The 20328-nt window shown below is 48.4% G+C and overlaps 3 protein-coding genes across 3 annotated transcripts; 1 reads left to right on the forward strand and 2 right to left on the reverse strand.

The window, feature by feature from the left end:
* Positions 1-33: 33 nt before the first annotated feature.
* On the reverse strand, positions 34-3608 carry LOC131206907 (E3 ubiquitin-protein ligase RNF10). Its single transcript, XM_058199502.1, has 4 exons — positions 2928-3608; positions 989-2781; positions 811-915; positions 34-748 (listed from the first exon to the last, which is right to left on the reverse strand). Exons 1-4 carry the CDS (start codon positions 2995-2997, stop codon positions 332-334), a joined length of 2385 nt encoding a protein of 794 aa, XP_058055485.1. The 5' UTR covers positions 2998-3608; the 3' UTR covers positions 34-331.
* Positions 3609-7360: 3752 nt separating this feature from the next.
* On the forward strand, positions 7361-19087 carry LOC131208031 (serine/threonine-protein kinase ATM). The gene is made up of 19 exons (XM_058200674.1): positions 7361-7780; positions 9200-9722; positions 9804-10024; positions 10151-10432; positions 10517-10650; positions 10717-12269; positions 12332-12844; positions 12910-13187; positions 13260-14210; positions 14296-14433; positions 14500-14598; positions 14664-14817; positions 14885-15180; positions 15245-15366; positions 15440-16820; positions 16886-17421; positions 17489-18134; positions 18205-18575; positions 18646-19087. The coding sequence occupies exons 1-19, from the start codon at positions 7361-7363 to the stop codon at positions 19001-19003; spliced, it is 8976 nt and encodes a 2991-aa protein (XP_058056657.1). The 3' UTR covers positions 19004-19087.
* LOC131208835 (estradiol 17-beta-dehydrogenase 8) lies at positions 19010-20228 on the reverse strand. Its single transcript, XM_058201741.1, has 3 exons — positions 20092-20228; positions 19387-20013; positions 19010-19315 (listed from the first exon to the last, which is right to left on the reverse strand). The coding sequence occupies exons 1-3, from the start codon at positions 20129-20131 to the stop codon at positions 19233-19235; spliced, it is 750 nt and encodes a 249-aa protein (XP_058057724.1). The 5' UTR covers positions 20132-20228; the 3' UTR covers positions 19010-19232.
* Positions 20229-20328: the final 100 nt, after the last annotated feature.

Genomic DNA, 20328 nt, shown 5'->3' on the forward strand with positions numbered 1-20328 from the left:
AGCAACCTTTTCCTTTGCACAGTAAGGTTTCATTGGGTTATTATACTTTGTATTTATTATTCGTTATGGATACATATTTTTTATATGAATTTTTGTTTGAAACATAACACAGCATCCAACCCGAAACATTTCAAAATTAAATTTCGGTTGCCTTCCGTCGCTTTTAAATTACGCGCAGCACTTTATGCCAAACGTAGAATTTGAAAGAAAATTTGTCGGCACCTCACTTACGGCCTGCGATTGAACATAATAAACCCTCGTTAATTGAAGAACAACCAAAGCAAGCGCATCACGTTCGTGATCGGATGGCGGATTCACTTTGCAGCCTACTTCACAGATTGACACCGGATGCGACCAGAAGAATTTTTTTGCTTTTCTTACGTTTACCAACAACGTTCGAAGACGAGGTGTTGACCGCAGATGCTGATGGAGCCATCGGAACTGCAGCTACAGGTTGCAACTTCTTCGCGCTTTTTGGCTGCGATTTGTGGGTGGCTTGTTCGAGCGCAGCTTCGATTGCACTGCCCAGACTGTTGTTGAAGCGCGGAGCTCGAGCTGCGTCCTCGTCGTCTTCATCGTCATCGATGTCGGACGGTGGCCGAAGATGCCATGCTCCGTGGCTGCTGCTCGGGCCGGCCGTCATGCTTCTGCCAGTAACCTGCACTATTTTCGGAGGTGCAACAACGGGCGCATTATCAACTCCAAGGGCTGGCCAACGTTGACTGGGAGATGGCTGTGTGGAAACCATCTAGAAGGACCGAGAGCGTGCTTAATTTGATATCTCGATAAGACAACATGACGTTGGTTTACCTTGGACCAAGATGAAGCGCTACTACCGGGAGAGTTTGACACATCGCTGGCAACAGGGCTGGTTCCGAGAAGTGAGGGGTTTTCCGGCGACTCTACACTTCCACACTATCAATTGTGGCGCAAAAGAACAAATTTATTAGCGACCCAGACAAGGAATGTGACCCGCATTTACACTTACCATCGGAAAATGTTTAGTAGAATCGATGGAAATGCGCGCGGAACGTGCCATCGCCTTACCAAGCTGCCGTTCGTTGAACTCGAATATTTTTTTCTCGCGCTTCTGTTCGGCCCGTTCTCGACGCTGCCGGTTGCGCCGTCTTGTAGCAAGTTCCTCCTGAAACTGGGCCATCACTTCTGCCGATACAATTGAGCCGGAAGCTTCAAAATCCAGCTCGACGACTTCGAACTGCGTGCAAACCGGAAGATGTTGAAGATACTTCAGCCGACGGCGTAAGTTCTCATCCATCGAGCAGCTGTCCTTCTGAACGACCCGGCCCGTGACACGTCGCGGGCCACGATCCAGACTTCCGTACATGCTCTGGAGCATGCGACTGTTGATCGAGTGCAGAAACAGTGGCTGGCCGTCGACCGATTGGTAGAAGTAATAGTGCTCCCCGGCACACTGCGCAGTCGGTACAATCTCGATATCGCTCACGGAGAAGTTGTTTTCCTCGTCGATTATGAAATCGATCGAAGCGATATTGCTGCCGGTAGACTTCCTTGCGTTGCCGTTCGTCTCTTCGGAATCAGCCTGCGAGGAGACGCTATCGCCATCGTCACTTTTGGGCGTCGTTGCAAGGGCATTACGCGAAGCTGGGAATTCTATCAATTCCGCGGCCATTAGTACGTTGCGCCGTTCTGCGAGTAAATCGAGCGCTTGCTGAACGAAAATGTTCTCCGGTGCATCGGCTCCTCCGTCGGCCACGATCTGATTCTGCAGTTCCACACGCTCACGGTCCATTATCTTGAACATTTGCACCGTATCGGTTAGTAGTAGCTTCGTGAGCGTGCTATTGCCAGCGATCGCATCAAAGTGCGGTATTTGATCGTTCGTCGTCGGTGACAAAGAACCGTCGGTTCCGTTTGCGGCACCGCCGGTTACCTCTACGACGTTCATGCTGCCTTTTTCGCGCCGCATCAACTGCAGAGTCACATACTCGCCAGTACCGTACGCGTGGAACGGTTTTGAAACCGCCGATCGTAGATCCGGCAAATGGATCGCGTCATAACAAATCGGACACTTGCGCCACGCCTTATCGGACAGGGCCAGGTAGTGAAGGATGCAGGGCCAGCAGTAGACGTGCCCACATTTGGTCATCTTAGCCGCGACCGGTGGATACAGACAAATCGGACACTGCGGTTCCTCGGCGCTCAGCACGTGAATCTGTTCGATTTTTGACCACTCTACCAGCTGGTCCGGTGAGGCCCGGAACAAATCATAGTTTTCGCCGGCGCGCACCACAAACTGGCAGTTGGCCTGCAGGAATTGCTCCTTGTTGTAGCTGTGGTGTTGGGCTGTGTACTGTGTCCTGCGGACGTTCCCAGTCCGGCTAAGCCTTGCCGGTTGATCCCGCTCTCGGGGGGCATAGTGAAAGTTTAGCAAATGGTTCAAGCTTTGTTTCTTCGAACCAGGCGAAAACACCGAATGTAGTTCACCCCCGCCACGCATGGGCAGGTTCGATCTAGTGCTGGTCGCTAGTCCGGTGGTTCGCCCAGCGGAACCTTCACCTCCCAGTTGGTCGCCGGTCTCGTCATCGTCGTCGTCGTCATACGATGGCGCGATTTGCTGTTCCGGTGGTTTTGCAGGGCGTTGGCTTGCCCGTTGCCTAGCATCGTAATTGTAGTTACTCGGATTGCGGGTTTTATTCCCGTTCGCTGCTCTGCTACCGTTGCTGGTTGCGTTACGATGATTACCGTTTTCCGATTGGTCGCCGCGACGTTTCGATTGACGGGGCCACTTAACAGATGCATCTGTAAAGTACATTTTTCTTTATAATTCAATCTGGCTCAAAACCCGCTTAAACAAATCATTAGCAAACTGAGATAACATCCCGTTGGAAGTTCTCTTCCAGGGATGCCTTTTTTCAGTGCCTACTAAGTTGCCGCGCACTGCATACCTTGATTCTTTTTCGTCTCAGAAAGCTGCCCCTTGGACAGACTTTGGTTGACAAAACGATTCTTCTCCATTGATAAAACCTGTTACACCGACTGCAAAACAATTTCTCAGCACTACACTACACCCGGACACTTCCGCTTCTTCGTCCCGTGGGGCGATTTCCCCACCGATGGGTGCCGTACGGTAACGGCAGATGCTGCTTGCGCTGCTTGCAAAAGACAGATCTTCTTTGCGTTGGGGCATCATTTTTTCTTTTAGTTTTCCATGTTGGGTTACTTCTCAAAAAATGAAGAAATAATTCTTCCAAATGCAGAATAAGGGATCGCGCGGTGCGTTTCTCTAACGCAGGAAAAGACCGAAGTCCGGTGGCGTGCTAATGGCACTCGGAAAGGTCACGACACGATGACGACCGTGTGCGCTGGCCGATTTATTTTCGTTTCAATTTTTTTTTCTCCACAGTTTTCTAATGTACGTCGCACGAATGGTGGTTACTAGGACGATTGATTCACGAGTTGCGCTCAGAAACGAAGACGAATAACACGGTGCGGTTGTACAGAATGGAGGATTTTCTTTTCGTTTTGAATTTTGAGCCCGCACAACGTAACACGCAGGGCGAATAATGCTCGGAGAGAAAGCAGAAAAACGAAATTCGGTATCTTTTACCACCGCGGCAGCAGCTGAGACACCGTCGCGATGAAAATGGCGACGAACGGTGAAAGATGACGGAATCAGACACGTCTGGCAACGCGGCGACCGCAAGCTCAGCAGTGCTGCCAAACGGCTTAAAGAGTTAGAATAGTCCGTTGGCTTGAAAAATACCGAATCTCAATAAAACCGTTGCTTGGTTTTCTATACATTACTCTCTGCCCCGTTAATTGTGGCACATTGGGAATCCTGCCAATGTTTTGATGGAATATTATTTCTACTTACAGTTTGCAGAATACACTAGAAAACAACAGGCAACAATTAGGTTTCAGCTTTATCGAAGCTAGTAACTCAACCATCAATCGCAGTGACCTATGTGCGACAAGGTAAAAAGGCTTAACTGAATATTACAGGCAGAACCTGTAACGGTTGTGTGGTCTTGAACCGTTTTTTGCTAACTTTTTAACATATTGAATGTGCGAATTACTTTTTACACACGTCTTAACCAATCCAACCAATTAATCACAAAACCATCCGTGTAGATAAAGGATTTATTACTGCAGAGGAATAGGCTGAGACCGTAGCAACGGAATAGATCTCCTGTCTTTTGAATCCTAGTTTTTGTCAAGATGCGTAGATATGCGTCGATATGTTAGTGTTCGTATGTGCGTTCTACACCATCAGTGCGTCGGACTCTGTTTACGCATAAACTTGGCCAGCTCCTTCTGGAAAAGGGATATTTGGGTAGTGCAGGGATTGAACAGTGAATGCAATTGGCGATCGACTCAAAACTGCTTGTCGTTATTGTACGTTTTCAACCATCACCTCACAATAGCGTTAGCCTGAAGCAGGACTCAAGTAAGGTAAGGCATCGGTCAAACGACTGAAAGTAGAAATAGTACAGCTAAGTGGTTTCAATATTATTCCCGCCGCTGATGAAGCGGAAAGGTTAGAAGCCGAAACGATGAAATGCTAATCAACAAAACATAGTCACTTTCGCGAGTCGCAATATCGTACGATGTTTTGCGGGTGCCGGTATTGGTAGCACCCTGTTTACCGCCATACCGATACACAAACCGATTGTCAACGCCGGTCGTTTGAGTTTACAAATCACGGTCGGCGGAAGATTGGTTTGACAAGTCACTTTGGTGCGGCTCGCAATCGTTACGGGTGCGGGACGAATTTCCTGTTGCTGTGCTAATTTTCGGGCCATAGACTACGTGAAAGAACAGGTTCTGTCCACGAATAAAGCCTTTCTGCAGTAACGTGGAGCAGAGAGAAGTTTGCATATATTCTTTAGTGCCATTCGTTAGTCACTCGGCTCCATTGGTTGGTCCATAAAACAGGAAAACAAACCGTTGTGCATGTGCGTGTGCAAGATCTATGGGGAAAAAACTTAATTTTTCTTGCAAACGATTTCCGACTGAATTGTGAAGGCTCTGATCGGACGCCAGCGTCGATGGATCCGCTTTTCGCACGTTAACCATGGATACGTTTTTTGGTTACGACACGAGCTTGCCGGTAGCACCGACCGATAGCAGCGGGGAGGATGAGGGCGATCGAAGTGTTTCGGCATGTGGAAGCAAATCAGCGGGAAAAGGATCCCGGTCTCCGGCACAGCGTGGTCCGCGGAAGGAAGCGTCGGATGAAGACGAGTACGATGCGCTGAACGATGAAACTTTCGGTGCCGGCGATAAAGCTGATTGGGAGTGTATACACGAGAACCTTGTGCGCCTGGAGCTGGGCGTATCCACTTTGTGCGAGGAGGACGACGCAAGCAGTGAGCTGGATGATGGACACAGCAGCGCTCCGCTGCTTGACGACTATGATTTGCAGCTGCAGATTGAAAATTTTAACCTCTACGATACCAACGATGAGAGTGGCCGAAGCAGTATGGGCGCACAGAGTATCGGAGAAGAGTTTGCCAGCAAGCTGCGGTTGGATCCAAGCATTTGGGACAGTCCGCTCAAGAAACCGGCGCCACAGTTTACGACCATCGACGGTCAGCGTACCCAGAACGTGTTTTCTCCGCTTAAGCAGGCATCCAGTCGGCCTGCAGCGTCAGAAGCTAGGGCCAGCCTGTCGGGTGTTTCGACCCGTTTTACTCCGCCAGCTAAAATGCTCGCCGTGGAAGATATCGAGCGCAGCATTATCCAGCAGCAGCGGCAGCAACAGCAAAAACGGAATGAACAGCTTCAACAACAACAAATGTTACTGAGCCAACAGAAGATCATCGCAGAGGAGCAACTTTTGCAACATCTATGCAAACAGCGGCCACAGCAGCCCTTCAACAAGTCGGTGATATCGAAGGAAGCCACAACGATTAAATCTCCAATGCCTATGGCGCCGCCCGGCGTGATGCCGATACCTCGTAGTAACGTACCACCCATGATGACCCCTCCCCAGATACTAGCGGCTCGGAACCCACTGTTTCCTAACATAGCGCCGCCGCTGCTAACGGCCCCACCGCGTGTTCCTGTAGGATACTTTCCGTATAATTTGATGCGCACACCGTTCACTACGCCGATTAACAATTTAAGCATGCATCCAGCGTTCCCTGGAGGGCTTGGCCATCCACTTGGACTACCGTTACCGCCAGGCCCAATCGGTCCACCGCTTCCCCCAATGCCTCTCCGTCATCCAGGCACACCATTTCTGCCGCCACCCAGCAGTAGCAGCGCACTGGTCGGTACCACTCCTTTGCAGAATAATCAATTTAACCAGCGGCTTGTACAGGAAATTCAACAGAACCATCCGTTGCTAGCCTTTAACCGACATCTGGCCGGTGCACTCGGTAGTAGTGTTCCTATAGGCAACAGTGGGCCGGCACTGCATCAGAAGCACATGCAGTGGATGCTGCAGCACCAGTTTTATCATCAGCAGCATCAGCTGTTGTTGCAACAGCAGCAACAGATTGCTAAGGCTGCGGCCAGAGGCTGCGGTGCGAGAGACAAGCGCGATGAACATGCGAATATGATGAGCAACCGAGAGAAGCAGTGGTTGATCGCAATCCAGTTGACGCAGCTAAATTCGGATACACCGTACCTGAGCGACTACTACTTTACCGTGCACAAGGAGCGATTGGCAGCGCTGAAGGGCGATTGCGATAACCGGGCCTACAAGAACAACCAGCTTAACCATCCGTTTGCTCAATCGAAACACGGTGGTAGCAAAACCGGCACTGGCTGGAATCGGGAACGCAAAGTGTCCGAATCGAAAGCGAACGGCACGGAGGGAAAAGACGCAGGACGCCCGTGTACGCCACTGCAGTTTGCCAATTCTTTGGGCAAACTCCAGTACGGTAGTGTGATCGCTCCGCGGAAAATCATCGACATGGACGTGATTGGCAACGATCAGGTTAATGGGAATTCTGGCCCGGGCGGACTGGAGACGACGCTGATGCAGCGAAAAGCACGTCACGTGTTGATGTTGATTGAAACACTTTACAGGCTGGTACTGAAGCTGGAGGATTTGCAGAATCCGACGGCCATCAAAGCCGCTGTGCTGTTGCGGGAAAAACGAGAACGTGAGCATCGTTTCAACCACCAGGACTGTAACGCCAATTTCGTGGATGACACCGAATCGTTCGACGAACTGGTGGCATCAGTGGTGGGGCACCTTTCGCAGGAAAAAACGGCAGCAATAATGTCGGTGCGAAAGGGGAAGGTGCTACTGCGGCGCATTTTGGTGGTACTACGGAACCACACCTTCCGCTGGACGATGTGGACCATGATTTTCAATGCTTTACCGTTCCTTCAGCGAAGAGATCAAGACGATGCGGAAGGTCTGATGGGGGCTCTGCACACCGAATTCGAACATCAGCTTCAAAACAGCACCGTGACTGAGTTGCTGGGAGTGGCGCATGCAATCGGCAGCAACAAGGTGCTGCCAGCAATCGTTAGCTGCAAGTTTCTGCTGTCCTCCTTGATCAGCATCATCTTTCAGATGGAACTGTTTTACGGCCGTAGCCAGCAGACGGTCAAAGGTGTGCAGCGTAAACTGTGGACATGCTTTCTTGGGAACGTTCTGAAGGGGATAAGCGAGGCCCAGTCACAAAGCGACGGATCCGAGCGGATTGAGAACAATATAAAGGTGACCCGTGACGCTAACATCATACGGACGCTCGGCGTACACTTTGAGCGATTTGGCCCGCGCCTTGATGGAACGAGTTTGCTGAACTTTATCACCGAAAATGCAAACAATGACGGGGTAGGTTGCCAGCAATAACCTTTGCGCCCTGGCCTGCTGCGTACAGGTTGGAAAATGTGAAACGTTCACGTTCTTTCATGATACCGCTAAAGTATTTCTGTAAATACTAATAGAGGGGCTTTCTTGTAACACACATAAGATATTAAGATGTGGCTTCGGTTTTCGCTTTGCAGTATTTTGAGCCATCATTTTCGAACAGACACGTGCTGTCGATCACACAATTACGTCAAACGTTCACGTGTGATTGTAGCAGAATGGAGCGTCCAGAATGGATTGTAGCAAAAGCAGAAAAAGTCTGTCCCAAAATCCCACTCTTATTCTCATTATGATATTAAAAGCTGATGTCAATGTAGTAAACATGAAATCATTGCTTGCGAAATTGCGGCTGTTCGACGAAATTATCTTTAAAATGGAGCTGTGAACCTTTTATTGCTAGAGAGGGTTTTTATCAACACTAAAACATTACGAACGCGCATTAAAAATACCTATCGATGTAAGAACATTGTACATTGTTGTGCTAAAACATAGGGATTGCAGCACCGCAGTTCTTTTACAGCTTACAGCAGTGTACGAAATAGTTACAACGATTTTGCTGGTTGGCTCAATAGTTACTTGTTGGCACTATAGAATATCAAAAAGCACAATGCAAATGGACTTGTAGGAGCGATGCTAGCACTAAATTAGAGTATGCCATGAAGCTATTTGTTCCGTCTGACAGGCATTCACGTTCCGATGTTACTGAACTTATAGACTGAAAATATAGATTATATTCAAGTTGTATTTTTTTTTCTTCAAACTCACCAAACATTGTAAACGGTAAGACAGCACACGGAATAGTTTATGCTTTTCCTGCTACTATGAGCGAAACATAAAGGGTGAAAAATCATGATAATTAGGTTTTAAAATAAGAATTATGTTCTATGTGCGTTAAACATTTGTCGAATAGACTGTCGATATTCATTCCTCTTATAATTTGCCGATAATGATTGTACCGTCAAACATGAAGCGATCGAATACTAGCAACAAGTACATGTTTCCCAGCTTCGGGACGGAGTTGATAAATTGTAGTATATCATAGATAGGTGCGAAAAAGCTGAAGGGAAATCTAATTCTCGTACCGTCTTAGCGCTTATGATGTTACAATTGAGATGTAGCGACTCTGTGAAAAATAAATAGAACTAAATCAGAAAGCATCTGATCCGATTTATAACAAGACCTACAAAATACGAATCAATAAAATGTTTTTTCGACGTGAAGGAAGAAAGGCGAAACATGTTGAGTTGCAGAGTGTGCCCTTCGGTGGGAATATAATATCACAAGTTCCAAGTTCTTGTCCTTTTAATTTATTTCGTAAAGCTGTTAACGTGCATATTAACCATTTTGTGTCACTTCAAAGGCACGACTTTTGTGTGTTTTTAGCAAAACGAAGGAATTCGAAGAATCGTCAAAACCAAAATCATCATGTCCACCGCTGGTGCACTCGAACTTTCCCTGCTGGATCGCGATCTGTGCTCGTTGCTGCTGGATATACAAGCGGAGAAGACGACCGTACGCCAAAAAGCCGTTAGTAAAATGATCACCATTCTAAGGAACCGAATGGTGGACTTTATGTCCTACATGGATTCGGATAATTTCGAAACGCGATGGTACGAAGTATTCGACGCTGCCTTCCAAAGCATTCTGAAGCACAGCCGCTCAAGCGGGGCGTCGGTGCACGGCAAGAACTACGATTACATTGTGATGATCGAAACATTAGCCGAGTCCGCTATGGACGGGGATGCGCGCCGTCTGCAGTACAAACAGCTGATCGATTGCTCGGTCCAGGTGCTGAGGGATGAGGCTTTGAGAACGAGTTTCGGAAATTGCTTCGTGAAATTGTTGCAGAAACATGTTTTATCCGTAAAGTGGGATCTCACCGTGGTGACGCTAGAAGAATGGCGCTGTAAGTTGCTCGAATTGAAACTATCACTTTAAACATTTTTAATGTCGTTTTCTTTTTTCCATACGATCGGTCACGGTGCAGCCATAATCGAGTGCTGTTTTTTGAACTTGGACGAGAACAAAATTGCCAAACAGTCGGTGATAAGTTGCCTATCGATAGCGGTTCAGAAGTTTTTGGATAACTGTCCGATGTCAACGTTATTGGTAGACTATCTTCCGCGCTTGCTGGACCACATTCGACACACGGAGAAAGACAAAACACAGTACGATCTCATGGTGATCGCATACCACACGGTGCAGGCGGTAAGTGCAACGATCATGGGCTGTCGCGGGTTTCCATCAGTAAATCTAGTTCTGGTGTTGCAGCTGGCAGTTGATTCAAGGACCGAGGTTCGCATGTTTCTAGAGTCCCTCACTCCGTACGTGCAGAAAGCCTACGCACCTCAGATGAAAGATGAGAACATGAAAAGCACCCTTCTGCGGTTGATGCACCTACAGCTGATATTGAACAGTCCGGGCGGGAAACAGCACTCTCCGGACGATAGGCTCACGCTTGACGTGCCGCTAACGGCAGTCGATGATCAAGCGCGAGGCAAAATGTTTCGGCAGTTTTTCCACGTCGTAACGACGGAAATGAAACATCAGGCCAGTAAAGGAGAGGGAAAATTCGCTAACGGTTTTCTTGATTTTGCTGCCAGGATATGCTACACGGTACGTATGACTTGGTTGGTTAGTGGCCGTCGGTGTCCTTTGCCGTGCTCCACATTGCACCGTTTTCGTGGATTTCTTTGGCAGGTGTATTGGAATGAAAGTGGCCCTTTGGAAAACGAGGGCGAGGGATCGGCTCCCAAGAAGATCAAACAGAGCCATAAACTGCAGAGCCTGATGGATTTGGTTGGAACCGGTTCGAATCTGTATAACTTACAGTGGTTAGTTTGTTTTATTTGGGAACTGTATCTTTCGATGTCGAGATCATCTGTTTGTTTTTTTTCCAGGTTGATCGTTCTTTCGTTGGTGCTGGAGCGATATTGTGGGGCATTGCTGCTAGAGGACTATCAACCACTGTTGCAACTGCTGAGCGAAGTACAACCCGTGCTGCAAACCGCGCTGCAGCAGCAAGCGTTTTACCGCTGCTGTAAGACACTGGTGTCGTTTGAAGAAACCCGTGCGTTCCGTTCGTCGCAGGGAGCGCTCATCGATGCGCAGTTTTGTAACGACCTATGGTACAAGATTATCACCACTGCGTTTCGCGGTTGCTCCAGCACGGCCAGTAAAACAGCCGACGATAACAGTTTGCTGGTGCAGCTTCTCGTCAGATACCGCAAGTATCCGAACGTCAGTTTTCTGAACGACACGATCCTGGAGGCTCTCTATTCGTACTCTATCAAAAAGACGAACGCTACCGTTGGGTGTATAGTGGCCATTTTGGAAACTGAACCGAACGTCGACTGTTTGGGAGATACGGATACGGTGTTGACAAAGCTACTGGAGTATCTGTATCCAACGGCGCGTCAACCGGTGGGGAAAATTATATTGCATGGCAGGGGCCAGTTGGATGCGAAGTTACTGGCCAAAGTGTCTGTGCTTGCCACAGTGACCAAACATGACTGCGGTACGAATGATGCACCGATACGCGAGCAAGCAGCTCGACATTTGGCCGAAGTTTATGTGGAGGAGGACGATATTTTACGGCAACTGGAGCGCAGACTCTTGCTCCAGAACGTGGATGAATTGATCGTATCAGAAGGCGGGATGAGCAGCGTACGCTCCGAAAACATCGCAGAGTCTTGTCAACGGTTTACCTACAATGTGAACGAAGCGCTTTTCGAGCGACTGTGTAAGTCGTTAAATTTTGAAAAACAAGCACTGCCAGAGCAGGACACGGCGTTGGGAAGTGCTCTCGGTTTCATCTGCTACGATCTAGAGCTGTATCTTGAAATCATCAACATAATGGTGCACCACCAGGCCTACAACGAAGAGCAATGCTTCAAGAGTTTGTTGACCAAAAAGGTGCAGTTGAAGTTCCAGGAGCTTAACCTTGGCTTCGAGCGGCTACTACGAAATAGTGACCCGTTGAGTGGTAACGACGTGTTTAACATCGGCGAACGTTTGCTTACCATATTTTGTGGTCCATATCATGGTATAATTAAAAAGGTGCTGCAAAAGATCGACGTGAGCATGATATTGAAGTGGTGCACGAAGCAAATTGTTGTAAAAGCAAATGACGATTCGCCGCACATGGTACGGGTTGCTCCACAACAGTTGTCGCGGGATCAACAAATCCAGCGATGCTTTCTTCTAACGGTAGCCCAGTATTTGCAATACGGGGGATTGTGTACAGCGGAAGTGCTTGATTTTCTTGACCAGCTTGAGTTGAACGTGCATAGCAGTTTGGATGTGTTTTATATTAACGAAGTTAGTCGAGTTTTACTTCGACAACCATCCCACGAGTTCGTGGCCGAGTGGGTGCTGAACCATCTTCAAGGTCTGTGCAAATACCATCACACAAGTCCCGGTATCACGGAGCTGATCATCGATATGTATGCCGGTATGTATGATCGCATATCAGAAATCGATTGTAACTCATGTTAAACCATTTTGTTTCGTCAGATCTGGTGCAGTTTGTGAGGCCGTACGAAAATTTGGTGCGAAACGTGACGGTTATTCTGCATTCGTTTATGAAAAAGTGCACCAGGCTTACCTATTCCACCGAGCTGCAAGTAAAAATAATCGGTCAGGTGAAGTATTTGCTGCAGGCATTCCCGCAGCACTGCCAATCCCCACAGCACGAGCAGATATACCTGGAACTTGGCCCACTGATGGCCAGCTCCGGTTATCGTGTCAAAATCGAGGTAATCCGAAACATGCTACGGTTGTTCCAGTTGGAGTGGGTTTACGGTAAAGAATCGCCAGTTCCTGCCATCTACTACGAGTTTCAATCGAAACTTTACGGAACGATCAACATTGACGATATTTACAACGGAAATGGTGTAGACGAAAGGACGAACGCAGTCAGTGGCTATTTGCAGCTACTGTTGGGTACGTTTGGCGTTAGTTTCGAATGCCGCCGACGCTCCTTGCGTGACCTACTCCTGTTGCTCTCCGTTGGCAAGGTGACTGACGGTAAGCATCACAAACGGAGATTGATTCCAACTTAGGATCCTTTAGAGTTTCCATATCTCTTACAGCCAAAGTGACAACACTGGTGCGGCTCGTGAGCCTCGTTGCTGGCATTGAGTTTATCAAAGTTGTGCAGACAAACATCGACATGTTGCTAGAACTGTGGCTCACACGGGGTCAGCGGTTGAAAGATTTTCCACGCCGCTTGACCGGGGAGTCGGGCTCGATCGAAGATTTTATGCAAAAACATCGTAAGTCGTTGGCTTTTGTGATGCTCTGCACGCAACCGGAACAGTTCGAAAGGTTTTGCACATCTATCCGTATGGAGCCGGAACCAATGGTGAAGGTATTTGGAACCGATAACGCACGGGCAAAAGTTTCTCGCGAATAATGAAAACACTGATTATCTTTCCCACAGCTGATACTTCCAAGATTTATAGCATTTCTGTTGCCACAATTTTCCAAATGCGAAGCGTTATCTGCCAAGTACACCGCAATGGCCTGCCGGGCACACAAAGCCCTGAAACCTTTCCTGCGCCAGATGGATCTGAAATCGTACGTGTTCGACATCGTTAAGCATCTTACCTACCGGTTGAGTGACGCCGACGAGTTGGAAAAACTCCTGGAACACAACGTGCCACGGTGCAACGAAGATTACCTTTCCGTTAGCGTTGTCCACTACACGAAAGCCACTGACCATCTGAAGCAATCGATTTGCGAACAGGGTTCCGCGGATGTTCCGTTACTTAGCTACCTTTGTGTGGAGAAGAAACACTCGTTGATCGAAAAGCTACTAACGGAGGTAAAACGATGGCTTTGGGCAAGCGAAGAGCAGCAACAAAAGCTGATTCATCTCCACCAATACGTCGTGCTGGTGGAACAGCTGAGGGAGTACCTTGATGGGAAGGAGAATTATGAACCGTTTAAGAAGTACCTTGTCCGGGAAGTGGTTTACTTCCTGTGTAATCTCTTGAGCGCCATTCCCGTCCTACGTTTGCCAGCTTTGAATGGTTTGGATCGGATATTCAAGCTACTCGTTTCATCCAGCGCTTCCGATATGTTGTCGCAGCATTTGCATTTCATTGTATCGTCGCTGTTAGAGATAGAAACCGTCGAACCTTTGTCTACCGTGTCCCAAAAGTGTCTTTCGTTGCTAAATTTCCTGATCATAGATCAGTGCAGTGTGTATGCCGAAGCAATAGGCAAATTAAATTACTTGCCCGCCGATGAACGCTTTGCCGACCTGCGCGTCAAGATTGCACAACAAAAGGCTAAGCACCGTCGGGCGGCTTGTTTGAAGGATGAAATTGTTGGACTTATTAATTTGCCCAATCTTCGCTACGATGATATAGCTGCCCTCAAGATAATGGTGAGTCGAGCGTATTTAGTACAACCTAATTGGCTAATTTGAATACGTTATGTTTACTGATACTGTGATGTTTGGTATGTTGTAGCTTACCGAACGCAAAACTGAAGTGCGAACAATTTGCAGAGAGTTGCTTGATCAGAGCGGTTCCAGCGCGGATGAAAGTGTTTTGCATCGGCTTATCTACATGTTGCTAGTTGTGGTGCGGAGTTCACCTTTCGATAAGGTAAATTGTCATAGAAGATTTTGTTGGCTCCCACTTGACGAACTTATGAGCTTTGGATCTTAACAGAGAACGATTGAAGCTTTAAAATGCTTGGGCGAACTGGGGCCAATCGATTTGGGAACCATGCTTCTAAAGTCTGACATCGAAACGGTTGCATACGACCCGGTGAGTAAATGGTGGCGCTTCGAAGAAACACACGTTCACAGGGATACTCACCCGTTTCATTGCAGATCGACAATTTCGAAAATTGTGTCAAAAAAGCCGCTGAAACTATACTTGCCGAGCTCGATGCCTTACTAATCAGTAAAAATGTGACCGTGGCTCGTACTGCGTCTTTGGCTTGCTATCAAATCCTACACGGAAACACTTTTCATTCGGCAGTGGGTAAGACAACGCGAGTAAAGGGGCAAGTAACTTCATAAAACATTCAATGCTTTCGATGGTGTTGCAGCTCATCTTCCCTCGCTGCAGCCATTTCTGGCAAGATCGTCTGCGGACGTAGTATTATTTTGCCACGCAGCCGGTAGCATTCCACGATTGAGCGAGACACTCGAAGAGCACGAGCACATTGACTACCGATCGTTTGTGCAGCGTGTAGCGACCATATTTCTGGAATTTTTACAGAATAAAATGCTGAAAGAGTTAGCTCATCAAGAGCTTTCGTTTGCTGAAAAGCTCCTCCCATTAACGTTGCAATTATCGTTGAAATTGAGTAAAAATGCAATCAACAGCGAAATTGAGACGTTCGTAAGTAAAACTAGCTGTGCTAATAGAATTGATAAGTAAGACTAATTAATTTACTTTGTTTTAGGTAAATAATTTTTTTACAAAATTTTCTGTCGACGCCCGAACTGGGGACTCACTGTTTAGTGATCCCAAGGCGATACAGTTGATGCTAACGTTTGTGGAATGTGTCCGAATTAACAATCAGATGTAGGTTGGCAATGCTCGCCGGATCGCAATACTTATGACCATTCACTAATATTTCCCGGTATCTATTGAATAGGTTCCCTGAATTTCGCATCGCCCTCAAGTATTTGCCGATCGCCAAAGCAGCGCGGTACTGTCAGGCTCACTTCAAAGCGATCCTCTACTGTGAGCTTTGGTATGAGCGCGAGATGGAACAGAGCAATAAAGGAGCAAAGACCGATCGCTGCATGCTGGAGATCATGAAAGCGTGTCACGCTGCGATCGGCGTTAGTGATGCTGTGAAGACATTTTTGAATCCTATCTACGAGCGCGCTGAATTTTACAGATTGGAACACAAATATGCACGATCTTTAGTCTACCAAGATGCGTTCACGAGCTTTCGGTACACTGCCGGTGCGGAAACATCACGGACGTACGAAACTTTACAATCGCTAAAAGAGTGCAACCTTTACGGTATCGGTCGAATTTTGCCAGAAGCTGTAGCAGTGGACTACGAGTGTGCCTGGCGGTTATGCGATTGGTCTGTAGTAGTCGAGGGTGACAGCAGTCGCAGCGCTGCCGGTGATGTGTCGGCGAAGCAAGATGGACTTCCGGTACAGTCCGAACTGTTTGAACGATTTCATTATAAAGCCCTAAAGGGCTTGGCACAGAAAGATGCTCTGGCGGTAGACAGTGCGGTTCTAGAAGCACGCCGTGCGATCGTGGCAATGCTCCAGCAGACGAGCACGGAATCGACGAAACACATTTATCTTCATCTGTGCCGCTTGAGGCAGCTTCAGCAAATTGAAGATTTTAGCGAGATTCAATTCTTCAGGCAGCTCGACTGTGAGCGGGACTTGTTGGCCAAGTGGAACCAGCAGGACACACTGCCATACAGTGAGTTTGGACTGAAGGAGAAAGTATTATCGCAACGCTTGTCTATTCTCGATACCGCCCGAGTGCGTGCCAAACGGAAATGGACGCCGCAAGCAGTTTACAGCACGCTCCTGCTCATAATTCACGAGTCACGTCTTAGGGGATACTATGATTGTGCGTTGCGGAACATCGCGAATATTGGGCGGTCTGAATTACCAGCCAATATCAAGGCGGTCGTGCTGTTGGAGGACGCACAGCTCAATTGGTCGCTCGGGCACAGGAAACTGGCGTGCGATCTCACGATGGAGGTGTTGGACAGCAAGCGATACGATGATCGGATGGTAAATGCCGTTGCCTTGCGTCTCTATGGGCAGTTTCAGGCGGAAAGTGACACGAAGGAGGTGAAGATGCTGCACACAGACTATTTCCAGAAATCGCACGAATTTGTCGAACGTGTCGATCAAATCGCGAATGCTGAAGAAGCGAGGGCTTCACAAGCGATGGGGAACAGTATAGGTCAGGAACACTGTTGTTTCGATAGTGACCGCAATCATATCGTTCTACACACGGTGGCCAAGTATGCCGATCGAGAATTCGTAAGGGTAAGCATGGTGCCTTGGTGGCGCTCGATGCTGTTCAGTGTTGGATAACGTTTGTTTGTTTGCAGCTCAACAAAGTCCTACAGTCACAAGAGTGGAGGATACGTCAGGCAAACATGAACAGAATGAAGCAAGAAGTACAGCGGCTCACTTCGGAATCTAGTCAAGGATCCGACCAGAAGAAAAAAGAGATTCGGCGTTTAGTTATGATGTCGGAGAAGAACTCGCAACGCGACCAGAAGGCGATCCAAGCGGTCGAGGACGATCGGCGCAGCTACCTGGTGATGGCGCTGCTTTACTACATAGAGTACACCAAACAGGGCACGATCGAAAGTGATATGGTGGTGTTTCGCATTATCGCACTGTGGTTACAAAATGAGAACGAAGAGAAAGCCCAACAGCTGATCAACGATCGACTGGTGCGCGTACCGGCCCACAAACTTCTACCCGTACTGCCTCAGCTAGCCCCAAGGCTAAGCGTAAGAAATAGGATCGGTAAAGTCGTGCACCGTACACTGCTGCAGTGTGCAAATACCCATCCCCATCACACGCTGCCCTACGTATTCGCGCAGTTGAATGCTTTTAAGGATCAGGATGAAAAAGAGTAAGTGCCTGATACGAGTGATCGTCTAAGTATGGAACTTGCCAATGCCCCTCTCTTTTTTTCGCAGCATTCCGCACGATGACGACCGGCTGTTGGGTGCGAAATCATTGTACAAAGAGCTCTGCAGGTCAGATTCTGGAGTAAGTTCTATTGTGGAACAAATGAATCGAATGAATCTGGCGCTCATTCAGCTAGCCAATAAGAGCGTATCGAGCACACCTAGCTTTCAGGAATACGTTCTGACCTCGAAGGATCCGTTGCGACTCCTGCAGAATCTTGATTTAATCCACTGTCCCACCATGGCACTGCCAGTTATGGCGTCCGGCGACTATCAACACCGGCTGATTGGCGTCAGTAAGTGGGAGAGCAAAATTGTTGGTGTCGGAGGCATAAATGCACCGAAGAAACTCAAATGTCTGTGCACAGACGGGACGGTGCGGATACAGTTAGTGAAAGGGAAAGACGATATGCGCCAGGATGCAGTGATGCAACAGGTATTTGGCATAATGAACATTCTACTGCGCCACGACAAGGAAACAGCCGTTCGTAAGCTACGTATACGCACGTACAAAGTTGTGCCCCTGTCGCGGCAGAGTGGCATCCTGGAGTGGTGCGAAAATACGGTTCCGATCGGTGTGTGGCTGGCAGCGGGCCATAAAAAGTATCGTCCCGACGATTACGATCCAGCGGTGGCACGAAAAAAATTCCAAACCGTATGTATCGTCTCCGGGGGCAGTGGTTTGTTTCGCATTTGAGATAAGGGTGTTTGTCTTGTTCATGTAGAATGCCCAGCCAGGCATGACGGTCGACCAGAAGCTGCAAAACTATCTGAACGTCTGCCAAAAGATCCAGCCCGTGTTTCGATACTACTTTCTGGAGCACTACCACAAACCCGGTGTCTGGTTTGAGCGGCGCCAGAGCTACATAAACAGCGTTGCCACCAGCTCGATGATCGGCCACATTTTAGGCATCGGCGATCGCCACGTGCAGAACATTCTGGTGGACAAGTTCACCGCCGAGGTGATTCACATCGATTTTGGTATTGCGTTCGAGCTGGGTAAGAACCTGCCGACACCGGAAACGATTCCGTTTCGCTTGACCCGCGATCTCGTCGACGGAATGGGCATTAGCGGTGTGGAGGGAGTTTTTAAAAAGTGAGCGCTATGAAGAACTCGATGGGTGATCTCTTTGTTATTGATACTGATCGGATATATGTTCCCCCAGGGCCTGTGAGAAAACGATGGAAGTGCTGCGTAACAATCAGGCACCGATACTAACCATCCTCGAGGTGCTTCTGTACGATCCGCTGTATACGTGGAATGTGCTGTCCAACAAGAAAGCCAACCGGCAACAGCTGCTGGATTCACAGGAGAAAGAAGTCGGCCGAGATGCGGTCGGTTTCGCGAGAGAAGAAGTCAACGTGACGGCAGAACGGGCTCTGATAGAGGTGTCGAAGAAGCTTGAGGGCATGGCGGACGATAAGTACTTTTCTGTCGAGGGACAGGTGCAGAGGTTGATCTTCAATGCTACCAGCGAGCGAAACTTGTGCCAGCTGTTCCATGGATGGCAACCGTATCTTTAATTTCGTTTCAATCTCTATTCAACGTAACAACAAAACACTTTATTCAGTATTTTTGTTCTTTGGGAACTTAAAAATAAAGTTAAAAATGCCACTGTAAGGTACGTTTTAAGGTATTCCACCTTAAGGAATGGCGCATTCCCCTATTTAAAATGCGCTCGGAGGTAGTTTAAGGTTGTTGCGGACCTGTATATTCCCGATTTTTGCGGTGCTTTCAAGCAACCCGTTCGGTTTAGCCACCGGTCACCTCGATGGATGTACCGTTCACGTAGCTGCTTTTGTCGGAGGCAAGAAAAGCGGCCACTTCGGCAATTTCTGTAAACGATAAAGCATCAAAAGAGTACAGTTTCTCCGTGCATTGATCGGGCTCGGTTCCCTCTACCTACCTTCCGGTTCTCCGAATCGCCGTAACGCACACTGCATGATCATCATGTCCCTAACCTTTGCCGGTACGGTTTCCGTCATCGGGGTTTTAATGAACCCAGGCACGACCGCATTCACCCGGATGCTGTACCTTCCGAATTCGCGGGCAACCACTTTGGTCATCGCTTCCACCCCTGCCTTGCTGGGCGAGTAGTTCGATTGGCCAATGTTTCCCGTCCGGGCCACGATCGAAGAAACGTTGACCATCGAGCCTGCCACACCGTGATCGATCATGGCGCGCCCAAAGCGCTGCAGCATCAACCAGGTACCCTTCAGATTGACGTTGATTACCGCATCAAAGTCGGCTTCGGGCATTTTGAGCAAGAAATTGTCCCTCGTGATGCCGGCCGAGTTCACGACCACCGTCGGTGGCCGCTTGTAGCGCTCGAGTATGCTCTTGAGGACCGCATCGACGCTTTCGCCGGAACTCACATCCATCTCGTACGCGGCATTTCCGGCAGCCTGCGGTCCTTCCCCAAGCTGCGCAATCGTTTCCTGTGCCGCCTGCAAGTTGCGATCCACCGCCACGATGATCGCACCGTCGCGCGATAAGAGTTTGCTCGTTGCTCGCCCAATTCCAGAACCGGCTCCTGTTTACATAATCGTGCGAGAAGGGCGACCAATTGTGATGCCGATCGCGGGTGTTGGGTCTTCCGCCCGGCACTTACCCGATACCACCGCTAGTTTTCCGGCCAAGGGGGCCACCATCTCGTTGGTTGGGTTTGGTGTGTGAAAAGTATAAAAGAAATTAAAACAAACAACACGCGGGGAGATTCCGGCCACCCCAAAACACTACTTTGTACGAAGCAGGAAAAAAACAAATCTAAAATCCAATGTCGCAATACACAATCGCGCTGACAGCAGACGAGGTCCGTTCGAAAAGTATCGTGAATTTCGTGTTTCTC

Source organism: Anopheles bellator, chromosome 2, assembly GCF_943735745.2.
Source record: "Anopheles bellator chromosome 2, idAnoBellAS_SP24_06.2, whole genome shotgun sequence".
NCBI classification, from domain to species: domain Eukaryota; kingdom Metazoa; phylum Arthropoda; class Insecta; order Diptera; family Culicidae; genus Anopheles; species Anopheles bellator.